This window comes from Delphinapterus leucas, chromosome 1 (assembly GCF_059928025.1).
Source record: "Delphinapterus leucas isolate spDelLeu-1000000601 "Yukka" chromosome 1, BTC_Dleu_Yukka2, whole genome shotgun sequence".
Lineage (NCBI taxonomy): Eukaryota > Metazoa > Chordata > Mammalia > Artiodactyla > Monodontidae > Delphinapterus > Delphinapterus leucas.
In genome coordinates, this window is record NC_143129.1 from 85,803,716 (window position 1) to 85,824,786 (window position 21,071).

The 21,071-nt window shown below is 43.2% G+C and overlaps 1 protein-coding gene across 1 annotated transcript in view; it reads left to right on the forward strand.

Moving 5' to 3' along the window:
• The window catches only part of TBX15 (T-box transcription factor 15), a 107,116-nt gene extending 89,613 nt beyond the window's left edge, over positions 1–17,503 (forward strand). Inside the window, exons 7-8 of the mRNA XM_022583830.3 lie at positions 3,638–3,735; positions 13,197–17,503. Of these exons, the coding sequence (XP_022439538.1) occupies positions 3,638–3,735; positions 13,197–13,981 (883 nt within the window). The 3' untranslated portion in view covers positions 13,982–17,503. The remainder of the gene's footprint in view (positions 1–3,637; positions 3,736–13,196) is intronic.
• The last annotated feature ends 3,568 nt before the right edge of the window (positions 17,504–21,071 follow it).

The window sequence follows — 21,071 nt, forward strand, 5'->3', positions numbered from 1 at the left end:
CCTTCCTTTTCTCTCTCCTCTTCAGTACATTCTGTTGGTTTGGCCAGTGAGCAGACTGAAAAGTCTAAAGAGAAGAGGCCTGGAAATCAGAGAGGTGATTACAGCCAAATGACTTAACAAAGGGGGTTTGGATATGGTCTCTGTTGTCACTGGAGCAAACAGGGAAGAGTAAGCAAGAGGGGGACACTTGCCAATTTGATCATCTTTGATTGGAAACTTAAGAGATGACATCAGGTCTCTGGTGTTCAGCAGACCCAGAGAGGCCCACCATGTGGAATATGTTAATGACATGTGGTTACCTAACACCACTTTTTTTATCTGTTAGACAATGAATTCACTTTTAAGAACCTTGAGATAAAGTTTTATAAGACTGGGATACAATGATGATGAATAAGTAAACAACGTATTGCTCAGTATAAACTTTGAATAGACATCCAAGTGGCTGAAGATGTCAACAGGTGGTTGGCAAGGATTCTTATAAGAGAAGATGAGAGTATAAATGACCGTCCTCTGCTAGGGAACTCAGACTCTGTTGAAGGTCAGAAATTCCATGACCAGAAAAGAAGAAACCAAAGGAAAACTGAAGCCTCTCTGGGACCTGAGTCAAGAAAGGCACAAACAGCTATACGCAGAAGCAATTCCCAAGTCACCAGTTCTAGAGGACTCTCTCTGTCTTCAGATTCTTGATTTGATATCAAGTTGTTTTCCTAAGATTTAGGCTTAGAAAAAATGATTGCTGGTTAAAGTTCAGGAAATTGTGACTCAGTAATAAAAATAGTAATAAATATTAAATAAATAAAAATAGTAATACAAATAATTCCTTTACTTATTAATTTAATGCCTATCAATTGAAGTCTTGTCAGGTAATAGGCATTGTGCTAAGTACTGGGAGGTGGAAAACCTGGTGGAGAGTGAATTAGCTAATACCTGTCTTGCTGTGGCACTTCACCAAATCCTGATAAATAGAATTAGTACTACTGAACAATTAGATCTATCCAAGGAAGCTTAATGGAGTTTGAGGACAAATAAGATGTGGCATATAGTAAACAAATAGGATTAATTTCTTAAAAAAGAGATCCACCCTGAATATATAAATAGATTCAGTAAGGTCCAGGATGAATCTATGAGAGATAGATCCACAACAGATTAGTGAAGTGTGGTAAGGAATGTGCGGACTTAGCCGTTAGATTTTGGTAGTCATCTCCCTCACCCAACTTCGTCACCAAAAAGACCCTTCTTGTGAAGACACCTGGACTGGATGGACCACGGGTGTGTCCATATGTGGTGTGTCACACATTGTGTTCTTAACAGTTAAGGAAGGTCTTCCTGATGAGGATGTGGAAAGTGTTTGGCACTCTTACCATTTACCCATTGGTAATGGAACCAGAGGGAAAAAGTTACCTCAGATACTTCAGCACAAGGTCAAAGAAAACTTTCTAACAGATCTGTCCCCAAACAAAATATTTTCCTTGGGAAATACTCAAACAGAGGCTGGATAACTCTCCATCTAAGATGGTATCATTAGATTTGGATAAATGGTCGCTATCCTATACAGCGTTGACTACTTAAATAAAATTATTAATACCTTTGCCATAGTCTTTTTGCCTGTTATGAAAGTAAAATCAACATTGATTTTTTTATTCCCTTAATGAATATAACATTGGAAGTATATCGGTGTATTATAGCTAACTCGCAGTCTTCTATCACTTTATTATGAAATGAGAAAGGACTGTTCTTTGTCCTTGAGCTAGTATTTTGTCCTCATCATTGGTACATGTTGCTGGAAAGAATGGAATAGGAGGTGGAACAATAGAGACCTTGCCATTTGCAGTGAGCCTCCCGTGCCATTAAAGGGAATCCTAAGATGTTCTGGTGAGCCCCCAACATTCCAAAACAGGGCAGTAAGATCTAAGCCTGGCCTATCTATTTTTTATATCCATCAAGGCTCAGCATGGCTTTATCTGCCTATCCCCTTATTATTCTGAGCTCCCTAATTGCCTGGACCCTTTCTTCCCACAAGTAGTTTCATGTACTGCATTCAGCGTTAATGCAGGGTGACTATGTGGAAATGTCTTCTATTCCTACTTTTAACAGATTAACAGCTAATAAACACCATGCAACACCCTCTCCTCTCAACCTCTTCTAAAAATACAGAGTTTAATTTGCCAACATTGGTGTATTTAAAGCCTCCAAGATTCCAGGGGAGACTTTAGAAAGTTAACTGTGCAAGTAAGGCCAGTTCAGAGAGGAAATTTTCCAACACAAAGAGCCAATCAGTGTATCAGCAGCTCATCACAGAAGAACCTCAGGGGACCTTATAGTCATTTATAAGGAAGGGCTATTTGTTCTCACTTAAAGTAAAGCTTCTCACTTTATTCTTGCTGTGCCAGACTGAAGAGAATGCTGGAAGTGTATTACCTAGGGAGAAGAACAGGCAGGATAAGTTTCATCTCAAGAGGGAAAGCTTGTCTTTTCCAGGAAGGGACACCATGTTACTTTCCAGCAACTTTGCAATGAAAGGACTTAGGCCACCTACTCTTCTCCACCCTCCTTCTCCTACCTTCCTCTACCCTAACTTCCCCTCTTTCCACTTAGCTAGAAGTGAAGCAGTTAGTTTTAAAGAGGAGTCAATAATCAGAAGCTGTGTTCAAAGCTTCAAACAAGGCACCAACCAATATTCTGTTTTGAGGATACAGAATATCAGCGAGAATATGTCTAAGATAATCCAGATAGCCTGGATAATTATGTTAAAACAACGTTCATCAACATCTCATATATATATATATACATATATATGATAGAGAGAATTTATTGAAGGATAAATTAGGCAGTGTGCACATAGTTCAATTAATGGGATTTCTAGTGTCAATGAAACAGAAGCCTTAAAGTAATACATTGGTAAAATACTGGATGTTTCGTAAAGTCCCAAGTACATGACTCTCAAAGACCAGTTTGGTTATTATATTACGAAATACAGATAAACATTTGCAGAAATGTATTGGTCTTTTTGTTTGAGGTATAATTTCCGGGACCAAACCCTCTTTGTGCCTTCAGGTAGGTATTTCTTGTTGCAGCAGAAACTCAAGTATATTTGAGTGCTTACCTCTCCTATTTCTGTTACGGTGCTTGTCTCTGTTTAAGAGGATTTAAGAAGCCTTTCAAGGCGCAGCAATATGACAGTTTCATTGACTCCACATACCCGGTGGTGGAGTGGACTCTGGGACGGGCTGTGTCAATGTGTTGTGGTAATGATGATCACATTATTCTGTGCTAGAGGAATGGTCAGTGCTTCCCTGCTCAACTCTATTCATGCTACCAGTGACCTTGACCTTTAACACACTTAACATTTTTTTTTCATGCAGACCAAACCTTCTCTGAAGAAAGGTTGGAGTGAAATTCCATCATAGCTCTGACTTGCTTGCAGATAATCTGAATTGGGTTAATTTCTTCTTTTTCTTGCAATCCAGTGGCATCTGTACCTGTGCTCTTCCAGACTAATTTACCCTGGTGGTGGTATCGCTCAGTGCCTATGCATATACCGCTTCTCAGACAAACCACTTAAGGATGTTTTTTTTTAAAAGTCCATGCATTTCTTGGGATTATTTACAACTTCCTTTGCTGGCTTTTCTCTGTGTAGAACCGGACTGGAAGCCATCATGGAGACTTATGCATTCTGGAGACCCCCTGTGCGCACACTCACCTTTGAAGATTTCACCACCATGCAGAAGCAGCAAGGTAAAGCCCTGGGCAAGGCCTCTGCTTAGAGGCAGCGCCGGGGAGGGAATGGGAGCTGAACTGAATATAGCACATCTGGCCCCAAGCCAAGCCACGAGTTACACCGACTCTCCTGGAATGAAGAGAGCTGGGTAGCTCCGTAAATAACCAAGGCATCACCACTTGTGCAAATAAGCAGGTTTCAGAGGCAGCGTTTCACCTGGCACCCCAAATTCTCTCTCCCTTCCCAAAAGCAAGGTTACGTAATGGTGGTGAAATGATTATTTCTATCACTAAGCGTTCATGTAGCCCTTGGGATTTGGAGATCTTCATAATAATTTCATTTATTAATCATGGCAGCCTCATCGGTTTTCTTATTCTAGTTTGTAGGTGAGAAACAACTTAGCTCCCGACAATGGGGATAAGTCGCTCAGGTCTGACAGTGGGGAGGGAGCTGCCGCAAGCCCCTCTGAATCTTGTAACTTGTGCTCTCTCCTTTTTTGCTGACGTGGAGCCACACCCATCTCAAGTGCATGGGCGAAGTGGACTTTTTCCTTCCATCGCTTTGTGCTTCTCATCCAGTTTCTAATCTCCCTTCTCTTGCAGCTCAGGTTGGGAAGCCTGTGGCCATGTGTACAGATGGCCCATGGGCGGATTTCAACTCCTTTTCTCAGTTTAACCACTGGCTCTCCCAAGGCACAGCACCCATGCACCTGGGTACCCAAGTGAAAGCTTCCCAAAATGTCAGACACTTTGTGAGTTTTCCTCTCCACCCTCCTCTTGCCCCAAAGTGACAGGGATCAAAATTACAGATGGAGCTCCTTCTGTTCTGTCAAATGATTGCCATTAATAGAGTTCTAGCTTTTGAATTTGGGGCTTTGTGATGTAGGAGCCCCTTCTGGGACTTGATAACACATTATATTATACTCCCTTCTCAGGGAGGTTCTAGCAGTTTGCACACTAAATTAGGTTTTGTAAGCTGAATTACTGAACTCCCTCAGGTTTTAAGATGGAGCTGGTGATTAAAAACAGTGGCTCTGGAGTGAGGCAACTTGGGTTAGGCTCTTATCACCGTTCTTGCCTAGGTTGGTGACCTTGGCCAAGTCCCTCATCCTTTCTGACGTTTAGTTTTCTCATCTGTATAGTGGGAGAATATAATAAAATTCTTGTGAGGATTAAATGAGATAATGCATTTAAAAACACAGTGAGCCCTCAGTACATGCTAACTGTCATTGTCATCATCAACGTCATCACTGTCTTCATTCCCCTTATGTAACTGAGAAGAAAATGCACCGGGGACAGGAAATATTGCTGTTCTGATTAATAATTATTCAGAACATGATTAGACCATACATCTTCACGGGGATCCGGGGAGGCAAGCGATCCAGAATTTCCATCTCTTTTTTTAATAAGTGGAGGAGAAATGGAAGCCCTTCGTATGAAGCGACTTGCTCCTCATAATGCTGTCATAGAAGCAGGGTCCATATGTATTCAGGGTGTCACTGTGGCTTTGATGCCCTCGTGGCCCTTAAGAGGGCAGAGGTTTAGGGAAGTCAGGAAATCTGGGCCTTCGTCTTTGATGGCCACTAACCCTCTATATACCCTTGGCAAGTTACTTCTACTCTTGAGTCCATTTCCTCACCCCAAAGAGGGATAATTCTTTTTTGTGAAGAATTTAGTATATAACATGCTTTATTTAATATATGCATTTATTATTATTATTTTTTTTTTTTGCGGTACGCGGGCCTCTCACTGTTGTGGCCTCTCCCGCTGTGGAGCTCAGGCTCCGGACGCGCAGGCTCGGCGGCCATGGCTCACGGGCCCAGCTGCTCCGTGGCATGTGGGATCCTCCCAGACCGGGGCACGAACCCGTGTCCCCTGCATCGGCAGGCGGACTCTCAACCACTGCGCCACCAGGGAAGCCCCAATATATGCATTTGTAAATGCATTTAATATATTTAATATATAAACATGCTTTATAAATGAAAACGTGTCATGCAAAGACACTTACTTGACCCTATTTATTTCTGAGGTGGCTTCTTGCTCATCTGCCTTTGCTTTATGTGTTGACTTTCCAAGCTCTAGCTAAGCAGGGGTTTGTATCACAGAGGCTGGTACGAGACGGTGGGCAGGGATATTGCCAGTTCCTGAGAGCAAGCATTGGTGGCGACATTGTGTTCACTGCTGTGTCCCCAAAATCTACTCCAGGGCCCGGAACCCAGGAAGTACTTAATGAACAATGAATGAGGTCACTTGGTGGCACTGTGGCTCAGGTAGGCAGGGTCACTATCTGATTAAATCTTGGAGCACAGCCACCTGAAATGTGCGTGGATACAGATGTGGAGTGATAGTTGTGGATGGCTACCTGCATTTCACCAGCATGTGGACCCACTGGGCAGGTGCATGCATGGGGAAGCGGCAGGGGAGCCTGCATTGCTAAGGTGTACAGCATAGCAGGTTTCATGGTGCTTCTATTGAAAATTTATTGATCTGAAGACTTATTATTGACATGTGGGAAACAATGGTTTAAGAGAAACTGAACTTTCAGACCAAAATGTCACACTTATTCACTGAGTCCCTTTTTATGCTGATGGGGGGAAATGAGTGTGGAATTATTGGATACATATGGTGGTGAAATGGGGCTAGAGGAAAAGCCAAGACTCTATTAAATAGTTTAATTGGAATACATTTTTGAACTATACACTGAACTTGATCCAGATTCTCATTATTAAAAAATATGTGGCTTGGTTTCTTGACGTTAGCAAAGGATGTAAAAGCAACAACACCCATTCCCTCTTCCTTTAAAAAGTGAGAGTTCCAGTAACTCTGGACAGTATCAGTCATAAAATGAAGAAAAGAGACACAGCCATCTGTGTCGAACTGTCCTGTGTCTTAGAAGACGTAAAGAGTGGTGAGCGTCTAGTGGACGCTTCAGTGGCAGACTGATTTTTGTAGTAACTCCCTTTTGGTGAAGAGAGTATTGGCAGTGTTGGCACCAAACCGAAGATCCAAAGTGACCAACCCACCCAGGTGTCCACATTACCTCATTGCTTCAAGCACATGAATATCTGGATGTCAAACACGTGGCCCTGGGACAGTTTTGTGCTGTTACTGCTACTGGACACTGGATCAGCCATTCTGCTGGAGTGAAGTTCAGGGTGCTTTTCCCCTCTTGCCTTTGCTGTCATTGTAATTTCTCTTTCATTGAGACCCATCTGTTGATAAAATTTCAAGGAATGTGCTTAGGTGAATTAGCCATGGTTTTAAAAAAGTCCAAATCCTTCTATTTTCAAAAACATATTGAATGGATGCTCTATAAAGTTGTTTTCTCTGATGGAGAAGAATGCGTGGGATTCATTTTCCTCTGCCTTTAACACAAAAGTAAACTGAGGCATAGAGCAGCCTAGTAACATATCTGCAGTTAAGTGGTGGCAGAACTAAGTTGAGAACTCCAAAGAGGATCTCCTGCCTTACTGGGCCCTTTCCTTTCCACCACACGTTCTTCCTTTTTACTTAACACACACACACACACACACACGCACGCACAATTAGCTCACTCATCCAATTGATGGCTTAATGTCAGCAACTTGACTGTTAACTCTAAATAGTAGGTCCATATTTCATTTTTATGAAGTCAAGTGTATGGTTTTATTTTCAGACATCTTCATTTAGAATCAGCAAGGAGTTTAGACTGTTGGAGAGGCTGGAGATAGGAATTATATTTCAGGAATGGCTTTTTCCTGAACACTACTTGTGGCAGGACAAAATGAACTAAACAAGTAAGTTATGCTGGCAGAAGTGGAGTGAGGTGACACAGACGAAGACGTAAAAAGAAATAAGAGCCAAGTTCAATCCTATTGTTCGGATGATATCCTGATGTTGCTATGAGGTTGTTCTGATGATATATATATATATATATATATATATATATATATATATATATATACAGTGGAGCTATTTGCATAACCAAAACTGAGAGTTTTTGTGGGTGGCATCTCCAAGTGATCTGACAACTGTTGTGAGAAAAGGAACCATCCTGGACCAGAACACCAAAGCTGATCATATGTCTCCATCTGTGGATAGAAGGAGACCTGCCATTTACAGAAGGCCTCCCTTCTCCTCAACTGGTGGTAGACGTCACTAGATTTCAACACCTTTGCGTCTTTTAATGTTTGTCAGGCAGTTAAAAATTAGGATCATGAAGGTCTCTGTTGGTGTTGGGATTTTCATCAGTTTGATTTGTGTTAATTAGAGGCTGGTCAGTGAAAGATAGCAAATACTGAGCAAATTCATAGTAGTAAAAAGATTGGGAACGGAGTCTTTGAACTACTGTGTGATCATTATAATGTTTCAAAGGTAGCCAACTTATGCTGGTCTCGTTTATCCCTGAGACAAGGAATAATGCCTGTGAGGAGGTCTTGACAAGGAGGGGAGAGTATCTCAATTCAGTCTATTAAGGCAAATGGTTATTGGTTACATATTCTATTTGGGCCCGAAGTCCCTTATGCTCAATGCGTCCAAAATGGAGTCCATGATTTACCTCACAGACTTGGCGCCCTCTCCTGGGGGAAGGACGCCACTATCCATTAATCACCTTAGACGGTTGCCTCCCTCCTTACCCACCATATCCAACCTTTACCAGGTTCTTGATTCTGCCCACGTCTCTAGTCTCCCTTGCTACCACCCCACTCCAAACCATTATCATCTCTCACCTGACTTCATTCTCGGGCTCCCCAGGGTGGTGACATAGCTACCAGCATCCCTGGCACCTGCATCTTTTTAGGCTTAAATCGGATGGCAAGGGTCATGTGCCTCTCTCTCAAGATTTCCAGCAAAATCTCACTGAGTCTCACTGACTCTAATTGGGATACCATTGAATTAATTGCTGTGGCAGGGTGTGGGGATGCTTAGATTGTCCAGGCATGCGTCACATGCCTTCCCTGGAAGTACAGGTGAAGGGGTGAGAGTGGGAAAGGGGGTGTCTCTCAGTGGGAAAATGGTACTGTTGCCAGGAGAGAGGCAGACTAGTTCTAAATGACAATAACAACAGATGTAAACCACAGCAGGGAAGGCAGTAAAACAAGTAGCAGAGAAAACAAGCAAGTTAATGGAAAGTGAAAAAGTGGGGGGGTATTCCACCTATGATAGGTGTAATGATAGGGCCATTGCTATCATTAGGTATTAGCCATACCTATCAATAGGTATCATTAGCCATACCTATCAGTAGGTATTCCACCTATGATAGGTGTAATGATAGGGCCATTGCTATCATTAGGTATTAGCCATACCTATCAATAGGTATCATTAGCCATACCTATCAATAGGTATTCCACCTATGATAGGTGTAAAATAGGGCCATTGAAGAAGCAGAGAGACTCAGAACCCAGAGAACCAATGTGAAAAATGAGAACGGGTGAATATATTAAAAGCTGTTCTAAAGGGAGGAGGTTTGGATCTATGCATATCTTTAAATTTTATGGAGAAGGATGCACTAGGAATCTTTCTAGGATTGAAAGCACGCAATTCCCATTAGCACTATAATGTTTCACATTTGCATTTTGAGAAGGGTACTTATTTCAACGAAGGGGAATTCCTTAGTTGGGATGAACTGGGCTCTGATCATTAAACTTTATGGCCTCTGGGTTTTCCCTGGGATCGGTCCATAGAGTGCTGACATATTACCTCTTACCTGTTTGAAAGCCTTGAAGAAGGCTACTCAAGGACAGATGCCATCAAGTTCTATGACAGAAGAGTGTGGTTCGTGGCACCAAGCAATTACATGGAGATTTATTCTTCGCTAGCCCAGATGGGGTTTTGTTTCACTGTGTTTCGATTTTTTTTTTTTTTTTTTTTTTTTTTTGGTGAGGGGGCGGAAAGCACAACAAAATAAACCCAAAAGGGAACTGTACGTGAAAGCCTCCATGTTACAGTCTGGAAGTGATCAATCTAAAGATGCAGAAGTCAGCAGGTTTGGTATTCAGGATTTTCATGGTCACATTTAATTTGTCTTCATGGTACACAAGTCTATTCTAGGTTATTGCCCTTGTATGGAATCGCTGCTAAACATGTATTCTTTTTGGTCATTTTGACTGTTAGCTTTGGATATTGGAGCAAGTTAATGTTGAATACGAATTTCAGGTACCTTCTCACTTTGGGCCATGGGTAAAATAGGATGCAGGGAAGTGCGGTGGTGGAGGATGGGTCCTGCAAGGCTGGAGAGTTTTCAGCTACTTAGAGCATTACATTTTAGTCACCTCTCAGATGTGGATTAAGACCTCTGAGGATAGTGGGAAAGACGCCAACCTACCTGTTTGTGTTCAATTCCACTTTGCTTGATCTGATCTGAGAAGAGATGGAGACATGGGGCATCTGATTTCCGTCCCAGGTGGGGAGTGAGGGGACAGGGGCCGATAGTTTGGAAAGGAAACAGAGTTGGATTAGCCTTGGGGATATGGGCCCGATGGGTGTCCAGTTCTCCATCATTCACAGTTCTGAAGGCTCCGGTAGCCTGTTACATCCAGGCAGTTGGCTGTGACATGTTGCTCCCCAGAGTGTGGAGAGGCTGAGATGTTCATCTCCATGGACAGAGGCCAACACCCCACAGCCATCCCCGTTAGGACCCAAATGCCCTAAGATGCCTTTCCCCTTCCTTCACTCCTTCTTCACTGATAGAAAAGAAAAGGAAACACATTTTTATGCCTGTGTGCACTTTGTAATCTGTATTATTTCATCTAACTCTCAATACATGCTTACAAGGTCAATATTCAAAATTCCATTTATATGGAGAGGCTCACTTGCTAAGGTTCCATAATCAGTAAGACAGCTGGGATTAGTACTGGGCTTGTCTGACTCTGTAGTCCACATTCATCCATTTAATGAAGTTTAAATCAAGACTCGTAGAGCCTTCCGGACCCAGTGAGCACAGAGGGGAATAAGGGAAAGAAGAGAAGGCCACGCAGGAAAGGGAGGCCTGCTTTCCTTTGAGAGGCAGCTCTGACCCCTCTGTATCAGAGTGGCCTGGCCTCCCGCTCGGCCCTGGCTCTTCTGGGACGAGAGGCCTCTACGCAGCTGTGTTGAAGTGCACAGGGAGGGCAGCCTACCTCCTTCTGCTTATTTAGCACTTGGCCTGCACGCCCAATCTTGTTTAACAGCTGACAAGCTGTTAGATCGTAAGAGAGTAAAGACTTCTCAGTATCTCGGTTTGCTTCTCTGCATAAACGAGTGCCATAGTTTCTCTCTCTGTGTGGACTTTGAAAAATGGCTGTTATCTGTACTGAGTATTTTACGTGCATAAGAGCACTTCTTCAAAGGGAATGGAAGCCATGTGACCTTCTCTTGGGCAGGCTTGCTCTCCCTCTTCAAACACTAGCTCCTATGGGCACTCTCTCCCCCTGAAGCTCAGCAGGCTACCAAGTCTCATTTCCAGTGAGTGTCATTTGAAAGCCAAAGCAAGCTGACTACAAACTTTTTAACATGTGCCTCTCATCTGCTCAGCAGAAATCCCTGTAACTTGTTAATAGTTCCCGTCTTATTTTTTTCTAGTGAAACCAATTGAGGCCTTAAATCAGTACCATTCGTTCCATCTTGGGCCATCCGAGAAAACCATTTAGGGTTGTAAAAAGTCATCTGCTCCATCTTGCACTTCCTGCTGCAGGGCTAGGGCTCGGGCCTGATGGAGCATACCTATAATGGGACCGTGCAGCGTGCTGAACAGGGGGTCTCCTCCAAGACCACATAAACACCAGATCTGGGAGGGCAAGGACGGACTTTCAAAGAGAGGAGACTAGATACACATCCCATAAAACACAAATCTCTTTACAGCTGGAGTTGAGTTTCTCTATTTGTGCCATAGCACTTATTTCACTGAAGTGCCTGGCATTTAGGGTGGAAGAGGGAGAAAATGTGTAGGACATCTCAGAGAGGAACCCCACGCTGGCAGAAAATGAACCCCTGAGCTTCGCGTTAAGTCACCGTAGGCTAGGCTGTTCAGTGGTACAAAAACAAGAAGTGTGTTTTCCATCATCCTTAGCTTTCCCCTTCAAGAACTTCCTCGTGCTTAAATGATTCCTCGGAAAGTACTTGTTACTGGCCATTCACACTTTAGCAGAAATTTAATCCTCAGACGTAAACTCTGAGAAGGACAGAAACGGAATCCTATCAGTTGGAGCCCTTGTTTCACAGAGGAGGAGATTTAAGATGTAGCCTGCCTTGCCTGTGGTCAGGAGCTGGATGGAGGCCAGTGAACCTAGAATCAGGCTTGATGCCCTTCCTTCCATGGTCAGTGCTGGCTTACTTCTCCAATGGCATTTACAATGTTGGCCATATCTCAATTTGTGGAATAAAAATCTTTTTACTTCTCTTAAGGGAATTTAAGATATAAACAAGAAACAGAGAAGGAGAATTTCCTGAAATGATTCTGAAATCAGGAGCTGTTTATATCTAAATCCAGTTCTACCTTGGAAGTTCATTGGGGAAATTCTTTTGACCAAGCAAGAGATGATATTGGTTGGGCTTTGTGAAAACTTTAACTCTGAAAAAAACCATTAACAAGAGCTAAATTTGTATTTCTACAGCCAAAACTGCTACAATATCTGTGGAGGTAGGCTAAGGCTTTTTGTTTTTTTCCTGTGCTAAAACTTAGCTTTGGGTTTCTCTTTGAGGTATCTGCCTCTCAGCTTGCACACCTGGACCTTCCTCCTTGGTACACTGTGGATGGTTTCTTTGTGTCCCTATATTTCTGGAATCCTGATGATTTTATTCACATTTTTTCTCACTGTTAAAAACCTTATTCCTGCTCCCTTCTACTTAAAAGTTCCTTTCCCCTTGTATAGCAGCTCATGTTCTAGGACCCCCTGCATGAGTTGTGGGTGACCTAAAGGATAAAATGCTCCTTGAGAATCACAGTGCTCAACAATTCTGGCCAAGTCCCAACCTTGCCCTGATAGAGAAATTCCATCGTGGGAGATGCCCTATGGAAGACAAAGTAGCTGCCCATTCTGGAATTCACATGAAAGGTCCAGTAACCCTGACACTCACCACTGCCTTCAACTTCCAGTAGATGAGAAAGGAAGTGGGTGCAGCACTGCTGCTCCCCAGCCCAGTAAAGGGGAGGCTTGGAAAGGTCATTTTTGACCTTCTTAAATTACCTGAGAACACATTTGAAGTAGACTGGGTTAAACTGGCCCTTTGTCTGTTGGTGCATCGGCCACCAACCCAGTTCTAATATCCCCAGGTTATTAGAACAACTCTCTCAAATACAAATTCAGGTATTTTAGGAGATAAAAGGGACCTGGACATCCTCTAGCCAAAGAGTGGTCCTTGGACCAGCAGCCTCAGTATCATCTGAGAACTTGTTGCGAATTCTCGGGCCCTGTCCCAGACCTACAGAATTCGAAACTCTGGGGTAGAATCAGCGATCTGTGTTTTAACAAGCCCTTCAGGTGATTCTCATGTCTCAACGGTATTTATGTTTTATTTTTCAGGAGGCAGCACAGGCACTTCCCCAACCACCTCCAGCACTGGGACACCATCCCCTTCAGCTTCTTCTCATCTTTTATCTCCATCCTGTTCTCCTCCAACATTTCATCTGGCCCCCAACACTTTCAACGTGGGCTGCCGAGAGAGCCAGCTGTGTAACCTAAACCTCTCTGATTACCCACCATGTGCCCGAAGCAACATGGCTGCCTTGCAGAGCTACCCAGGGCTGAGTGACAGTGGCTACAACAGGCTCCAGAGTGGCACTGCTTCAGCCCCTCAGCCCTCCGAAACCTTCATGCCCCAGAGGACTCCATCCCTGATCTCAGGAATACCTACTCCTTCCTCGTTGCCTAGCAACAGCAAGATGGAAGCCTACGGTGGCCAGCTGGGGTCCTTCCCCACTTCCCAGTTTCAGTATGTCATGCAGGCAGGCAATGCAGCGTCCAGCTCCTCATCACCACACATGTTCGGGGGCAGCCACATGCAGCAGAGCTCCTACAATGCCTTCTCTCTCCACAACCCTTATAATCTCTATGGATACAATTTCCCCACTTCCCCAAGGCTAGCTGCAAGCCCAGAAAAACTGAGCACCTCTCAAAGCACTTTACTCTGTTCTTCTCCTTCCAATGGGGCCTTTGGAGAGAGGCAGTACCTGCCTACAGGGATGGAGCATGGCATGCACATGATTAGCCCCTCAGCCAATAATCAGCAGGCAGCTAACACCTGTGATGGCCGGCAGTATGGGGCCGTCCCAGGCTCCTCCTCCCAGATGTCCGTTCACATGGTTTAGTGGCCAGTCCTAGCACCACGGAGCCTACAGCAGCCAAGGCCCCAGAGTCTCCATGGGCAGATCCTCCTCTTTGGGAGCCCAACGCCTTTGAAAAACAGGAACTGTGTATTATTATTATTAGTATTTTTTTACTGGAGGAGGAAAGCACATACCCAAGAACAAGAGACATTTAAGCCACTGAAGGATACTTGTGGAATCATCTCTGACTCAGTGGCCATTCTCTTGCCTTCCCAAATCTTAGTTTTATAAAGCATCGTCTCCCCAGAGTGGCCTTTGAAGAAACTGAATAATCATTTTATAATAATGTTAAGGGAGATGCTAGCATGTAGCAGTCATGAAAATTACCCACACACAAATACAGGTCTATACATACATACATACACACATACTATGTGCATGCATGCATACACACATACATATATATTCATACACAAACTCATCCATACACAAACATACGTGCACACTGACTCGGAACTGGGTGAACTCTGTGGAGGGAAGCCCAGCATGGGTGCTTTCACCAAAAATGTGTCTAGGTACAACAGTAGATGGACTGGGCCCGCAGTAGCTGCCAACGTTTCTCCTCTGCAGCTTACCCTGTTTCTGGAATGAACCGTGTATCCTGGAACCCCTTCCGGTCAGTGAGGGTGGAAAGACATCAGTACTACAACTGGACCGGGCTTCCTGAGAAAGATTGCTTTTGAACATTGGCTCTCTTCAATTGGTGTGCTGTCATTGATGTTCCCAGTGGTGCCTGTGAAAAGGGGAGTAAGAGCAGATGAGAGAGAGAGAGAAAGAAGAACGAACAGAGACCAAGAGAGAGGTGGAGAGCAAGACTGAATGATAAAGTGAGAGCAACGATGAGAGTTTTAATTCACCAAGGAAATGTGGTTTGGGTTTGTTTCTCCCCCTCTCCCCCACAGGTTATGGAAGGAACCATGAAGTCAATGAGGAGTAAACCTCTCTGGGACACTGCATGGTCAGAGCACTGGTGAGAAGCACCGGGGCAAGGAATGCGTCTTCATGCCACAGTTCTGACCATTGTGATCCAGAAGAGAGGGGCGCCACACAGGAAGTGCCGATTCCAGAGCATGCAGCCTGGCAGGGGAAAGGAAGTAGAAGGAGTGTGAGGAAGGAAGGGTTTTATAATCCCGACAGATGATACCAAGAACAGAGGTGACAAATGGAGGTCTGGCCTTCCGAATGCCAGGTCCAGACGCCTGACCTGGATCACCTGCCCATCACCCCTGTGGCAGGAGGAGTCCTGTCATGTTCCAGAGAATTGCAGATGGGTCTTCTACATCCTTCGACCTGCCCTTAGATTACCTTTTTTTTTTTTTTAAATAGTTCATTGCAATTTTGAAGTTTTGGATTTTTTTCCTTCATCTTTCCCTTCCCCTTCAAATCCTTTAATGATAAGAAAACAAGTGAAGTTTGGTACAAGCTAAACTTTCTAAGTGGTGTGGAAATGCAAATAATACCAAGTAAAAGAATACAGATATTATTAAGAGTTTTGGTTTTGAGGTGTTGTAGATAAATGTATTTATGTGCCTAGTGGGGAATCCAGTATTATGAATATTAAAAATGGGGGCAATAAAAAGGGTATGTAAAATATGTATGAAGGAAAGGTGTATAAAAATTTGCCCTTATGCACGGAACTCTGTTTCTAAGTGCCAAGCACAGAAAGCCGCTAAATAAAATCTTTGCAATTGTTTTCTGTGTGTTCGTTCATATGGAAAAAGCAAGCAGCAGCCGATGCCTTTACATTGTGCTTTACAATAAGCACAGCACTCTCATCTCTACCATGTAACATGATCTTTATTCAGAACACATGAAGTATATATTATCGTCCTCATGTTATGATTAGTTACTAAGCTCCAGAGGGACTGAGTGAATTATCCAGGTCCACACAGCCACTCAGAGAGGGAACTAGGACTTGAAACCAGGTGTGACTCTAGTGGGATACCCACTTTCATGTTAGCTGCAAAAACCTGTGAGTCTAATAGCAATCCTCATCGTCGCTAAGTGCCAGATAGCATACCATGTGTCTTAACGTGAATCCTCCCACAATTCTGCGGTAGGTGTTATTTTTATTATCATTTTATAGATTTGGAAACCAACTTTAAAAAGGTAAAGTAATGGACCAAGGCCCTCAGGTAGCAAGTGATTGAGCTGGTAATTTGACATGATGCCTTTCTGCTGGAGCCCCAGCAGTCTCAGGACGCCCGCGGACCACCAAGAAAGAATTCTGAGGCGTTGGGGCAAAAGTGTCTCTGAGGCTGGGTTAGGACCTCAGATTAGGGTGTTTAATCATGAATATATACTCTCCCCCTTGAATGTGCCACCCAGCGCAGGAGGAGTGATTTTGAGTTGTCATGCATCAAATGACGATTTATATAAGAGACTAATAAAGTGCCCAGGGCTATTCCATTTGTAAGCATTTTCACAGTGGTTGGGCAGGACGTATTGTTTTGCAAATGGGAGACTAGGATTATAAAACCTGGGACCTGTCTATACGTAAACGTGGCTGGGAAGCAGCAGAGCCAGGACTTAAAATCTCCTGCTCTTACACCTGCCTCAAACTGTTTCCCAGTGGACAGTTACACTGGAAGCCCACTGACCCATTTCACCAGGGTTTGATTTGGGGAGGGTGAGGCTGCTGGACCACCATACTCTTTCACTGGAAATGGAGCTTGGGTTGGGAAAGCAAAAACTTTAATTAGTCATTGCTTTGGTTTTATGAATAACTTTAAAGAGTGGCATGCCAGTTAATTCCATTAGCCATCAGATTGTTGCTAAAATAGCCGGGACAGTAGCTGATTGAGTATCTTCATGGATTGTAAACTCTCTGGGTGACATCTCAAAACTTAAAACGACACTGCTATTTGAAAACCTTGCAGTCAACACTTCTCTTCATAACGGTAGACCGAGACCAACTACATATGAAGCTTATTGTTATTTCTTACTGACTTAGCAGCATACCAAATATTGTTCACTGGTCTACCAGTGTTTGAGGTTTTAGGTAATAGATAAGCATGATACGTTGAGCAGCAAACTCAACACAGAACCTCCATATTTTCATTTAACAGAATAATAATTTCTTATTTTATTTATTATTTCCTATTAAAGAGCAATAATCATTTAAGAGTTTTAAGTATAGGTAATTTCTATAATTTGGATGAATTAGAACAATCTAAGTTGGTTACATTTGAATTGTAGCATACATTTCTACCTGCAACTGAGAAAGTAATAAAAATATTTATTTTAACACAAACTGGATAAAGAATTGTCAAGAATATACTCTACCCAATTATCTTTAATGAAATGGTGAAATTTTGTTTCAATTGGCACAGTGATCGCATACGAAGGGCTATTGAAGGATTATTCTTCTTTGAGTTAAGATGCTCATGTTTTTGAGGAAAGGCTGTCTTGTTCCCCTTTGATCCTCAAGGCCCCAATATGAATCCTAATACATAGTCATTCTTACTGTTGAATTTGTTGGCCAAACCCACTTTTCAAGGATAGTGCAAAATGGTTACATGGCCAAATTCAGTCCAAATTAATGGGACCCACATTATCAAAGATTTATTGTTCTTCACATAGCATTCTGTGACAGATTAATGAAAATTTACTTTAGAAACTAGCTTGGCAGCATCCATTACACATAATAGGGGTTTTTTAAAAATACATGTCATAGTTTTGTCCTTAAAAGAGTTCACTTTTTAGGCAGTCATGTGCGTGTGAGGCAAATGATATAAAATGCTCTGAAAATTCAAAGAAGATATTCAGTGTAAGAAGGTGAAGTTGGGATTGTTTTCACTGGGAAGGTAGAACTTGACTGAGATTTGAAGGATGCTCAGAATTTTTATGGAAGTTAGGAATGACGGGTTAAGAATGAAATAACATTTTAAAGGTCAATACAATATAAATAAGTTTTGGAGGGAAAATGATAGCATCTCAATTGAAACCTGGCAATTTAATAAAATTGGAGGTATTCGGAAGCTTCTTGCAGCCTACAGACTAATACCCTCTTCTATGAAATATTGTATCATTAGTGGAAGTTTCGAGGGCTGAGATGGAAGGGCAGAGCTGTTTGGCTGATGACACATATTTGATTCATTGGTAGGTACTTAGGATTTCAGAGAAGCTCTGCTGTACCAATTTGCATTCAATAAGCTAAAGGAGAGTTGTCCTCTCAAGGAAAACCAGTCACAAAGACACATTTTCACAGAGCTTTTCTGCTTATGATTGTCAACTGGAGATTTGATTTCCTGAGAGGGCCATGACTGTGACCGGCTTCATTCATTCAATTCAATAAATACTTCTTTAATGCCTATCAGTCACTGCCCTCACTTGACATGAAGACATAGAAATGAACAATTAAACTTGCTCCTGCTCTCAAAGAGCTCATGGTCTGGTGTGAGTGACATAGCAAACAAATGAAGAATATAATTTCAGACTGCAAAAATCATTTTGAGGAAATTAAAAATAATAGGATGATAGAGAGTGATTGGGGAATGAGGGTCAAGGCTCATCTAGACAGGGTTTTCTAAGAGGGCTACTCTAAGTGGGTGACATTTGAGCTAGTGCAAAGGAAGACCTTATCTTAGAATTTGCTTACTCCAGCTTATGACAAGGGCAGCCATATCCTCACTAGAAGACGTGCTCTGCTAGTTTTGCATTAGCTGAAGCCAGGCATTTTTGTCTTTCCAAAGGCTTTGTAGCACTGATACTTATTTACTAAAGCCCTGCTGCTGACTTTCTGGGACCAGGGCCACTTAGGGGCTCTTCAGATCTGAATCTGTCTTCTACATGGTCCCAATGAAGTTCTATTTTCATGACTTGGTAGAGGATGAGAGTCATCCCTTCTCTCTGACTTTATTAAAAGGTTACAACAAGTGATCAAGCAACCAATTAATAATCATATTCATAATAATAAGAAGAAAATACTAAATACGGCTTAGTATTCTACAGTTTTCTCAAAACTGTTCTATGTAATAGATAGCAAAAATTTCTACCTTCAAAAAGATTTCAGCCTGGTCGAGGAGTCAAGATATATGTGTATGAAACAGTGAATAATAAAAGGATTAAATTGGTGGTAGAGACCATATATGGGGCAGAACTTTAGAACGAAGCAAATTTTCATTGAGTCTTTATTACATGTTCCATATTATGCAAGGTTATCCTATAATCCTCGCAACTACCCTGTAGGATTTGTATTTCATTCCCTATTTTATAGATAGGGAAACTGAAACTTATAGAGGTTTAGTAAGGTGCACAAAATTAACACAGCTTGTATGCAACAAAGAGCTGCAACCAAGGCCTTTCCACTACTGTGTTTTTCCCAAAATGAGATTTATAAGGTCAATAATAAAGAGAGGTGTTCATGGAAGAGGTTGAATTTGAATTGTCCTTCTCAGAATTCATGGAAACCACATAAATTGAGGAGAAAGGAGGGCGTCCAGATGCGAGGGTGGGAAGTAGCATGGCAAAGACAGGTGTTCTCTGTATGGGACAATGAGTTATGGTAGTGTGATTGGGGGAGAGGATGTTTGCTCTCTTAAGTCAAATCTCAAAAATCTTAAGTCGTATGTTCTCCCTGCTGCTCCTAGTTCCATGACTCTGGATTCCCTTTTCTTTTTTTTTTTTGGCGGTACGCGGGCCTCTGACTGTTGTGTCCGCTCCCATTGCGGAGCACAGGCTCCGGACACGCAGGCTCAGTGGTCATGGCTCACGGGCCCAGCCGCTCCGCGGCATAGTGGGATCCTCCCGGACCGGGGCACGAACCCGTATCCCCTGCATCGGTAGGCGGACTCTCAACCACTGCGCCACCAGGGAAGCCCCTGGACTCCCCCTTCCTGATAGGAGATGTCTTAGCTCTGTGTGTGGTCAGGCCACTCAAGATGGCTGTTCTCTTGCTCTCTGGACATCCTCCTCCTCCCCCACCCCCTCACCAGTACCTGCTTCACCTCCTACATACTCGCCCCAGGCCCCAGCTAAGGACTGTTCTAGCTTTAGATCAGAACCCTCCACTATGCTTATCAAAGGGTTGTTAAGGGGCGAGCTCCTCCGCTGGTTTCCCTGGTAACCGATGAGCCCACCTGACATCAATTCCTCCTATAACTGGTACCCCTCCCCTCCCCCGGGGAGTGAAGCCTGCCGCCATCACTTGCCAGACCCTCTACCGCACACAGTCAACCCAGGACCTTGCTTCAGACAGGTAAGCTCTCCCATCCGTTAAACCATTGATGTCTCTGTCGCTGACTCCGGGCTCTTTCTTCGGTCTTAAGGATGGGCAAGCACAGGCCTTGTAAGCCTGTGGGGTGCAGCCCAACACTCTAACTTGGGCAGTTCAGGATTCCATCCAGTGTCTCAGTGGGAACCTTCACTCTGGAAAGGACCAGTGGGGACTAGGGGGTGATCGAGGAGTCAAGTTACATCCCCCCAACACTCCCACCCCACCCCACCAGGTCCCCAGGGTTAGGTTCAGGTGCCATGCTCCTTGTATACAGCTCTGCACAGAGCCCTTTGCTTTCTTCAGCCAGGCAAAGCAGTGCCACATGAGATGGAGAGAGGTGAAACTTGCTGCTTAAGGCTGAGAAAACATAGATCATGTTTTCCTTCTTAGCTCATTTCTACTGTGAAGGGGAGCAGAATATGCCACCCCAAAATATGCCACTTTGGCGAGTGGATTATTTTCAGCTGAAGGCAAGCAAGACCCAGCAGATTGGGGAAAAAACTTTTACCTCTCCCTTAATTACCTAAATGAGTTAAATAGGGGGCCTGTACCAGAAAGAAAAAAAACCAAAAACATTATCAGAGACATCTTGTTTTATCTGATTACCTGCATGGCAGGGCAAACTTCTAACTACCAGACATCAGCTGTTCTTACCTTTCAGTGAGTTACCCTCCTCCCCTTTGAAGCTCCAGGCTCCTAGGACATTCTTTAGCTCAGGAAGTCATGTAAGCCTCAATTGCCCTACTTGCCCTTTAGTCTCATATCTCTGGGGGCTTCTGTACAGACAGAATTAAATTTGTTTTGCTTCTGTTAATCTGTCTTATGTCAATTTAATTATTAAATCAGCTAAAGAAC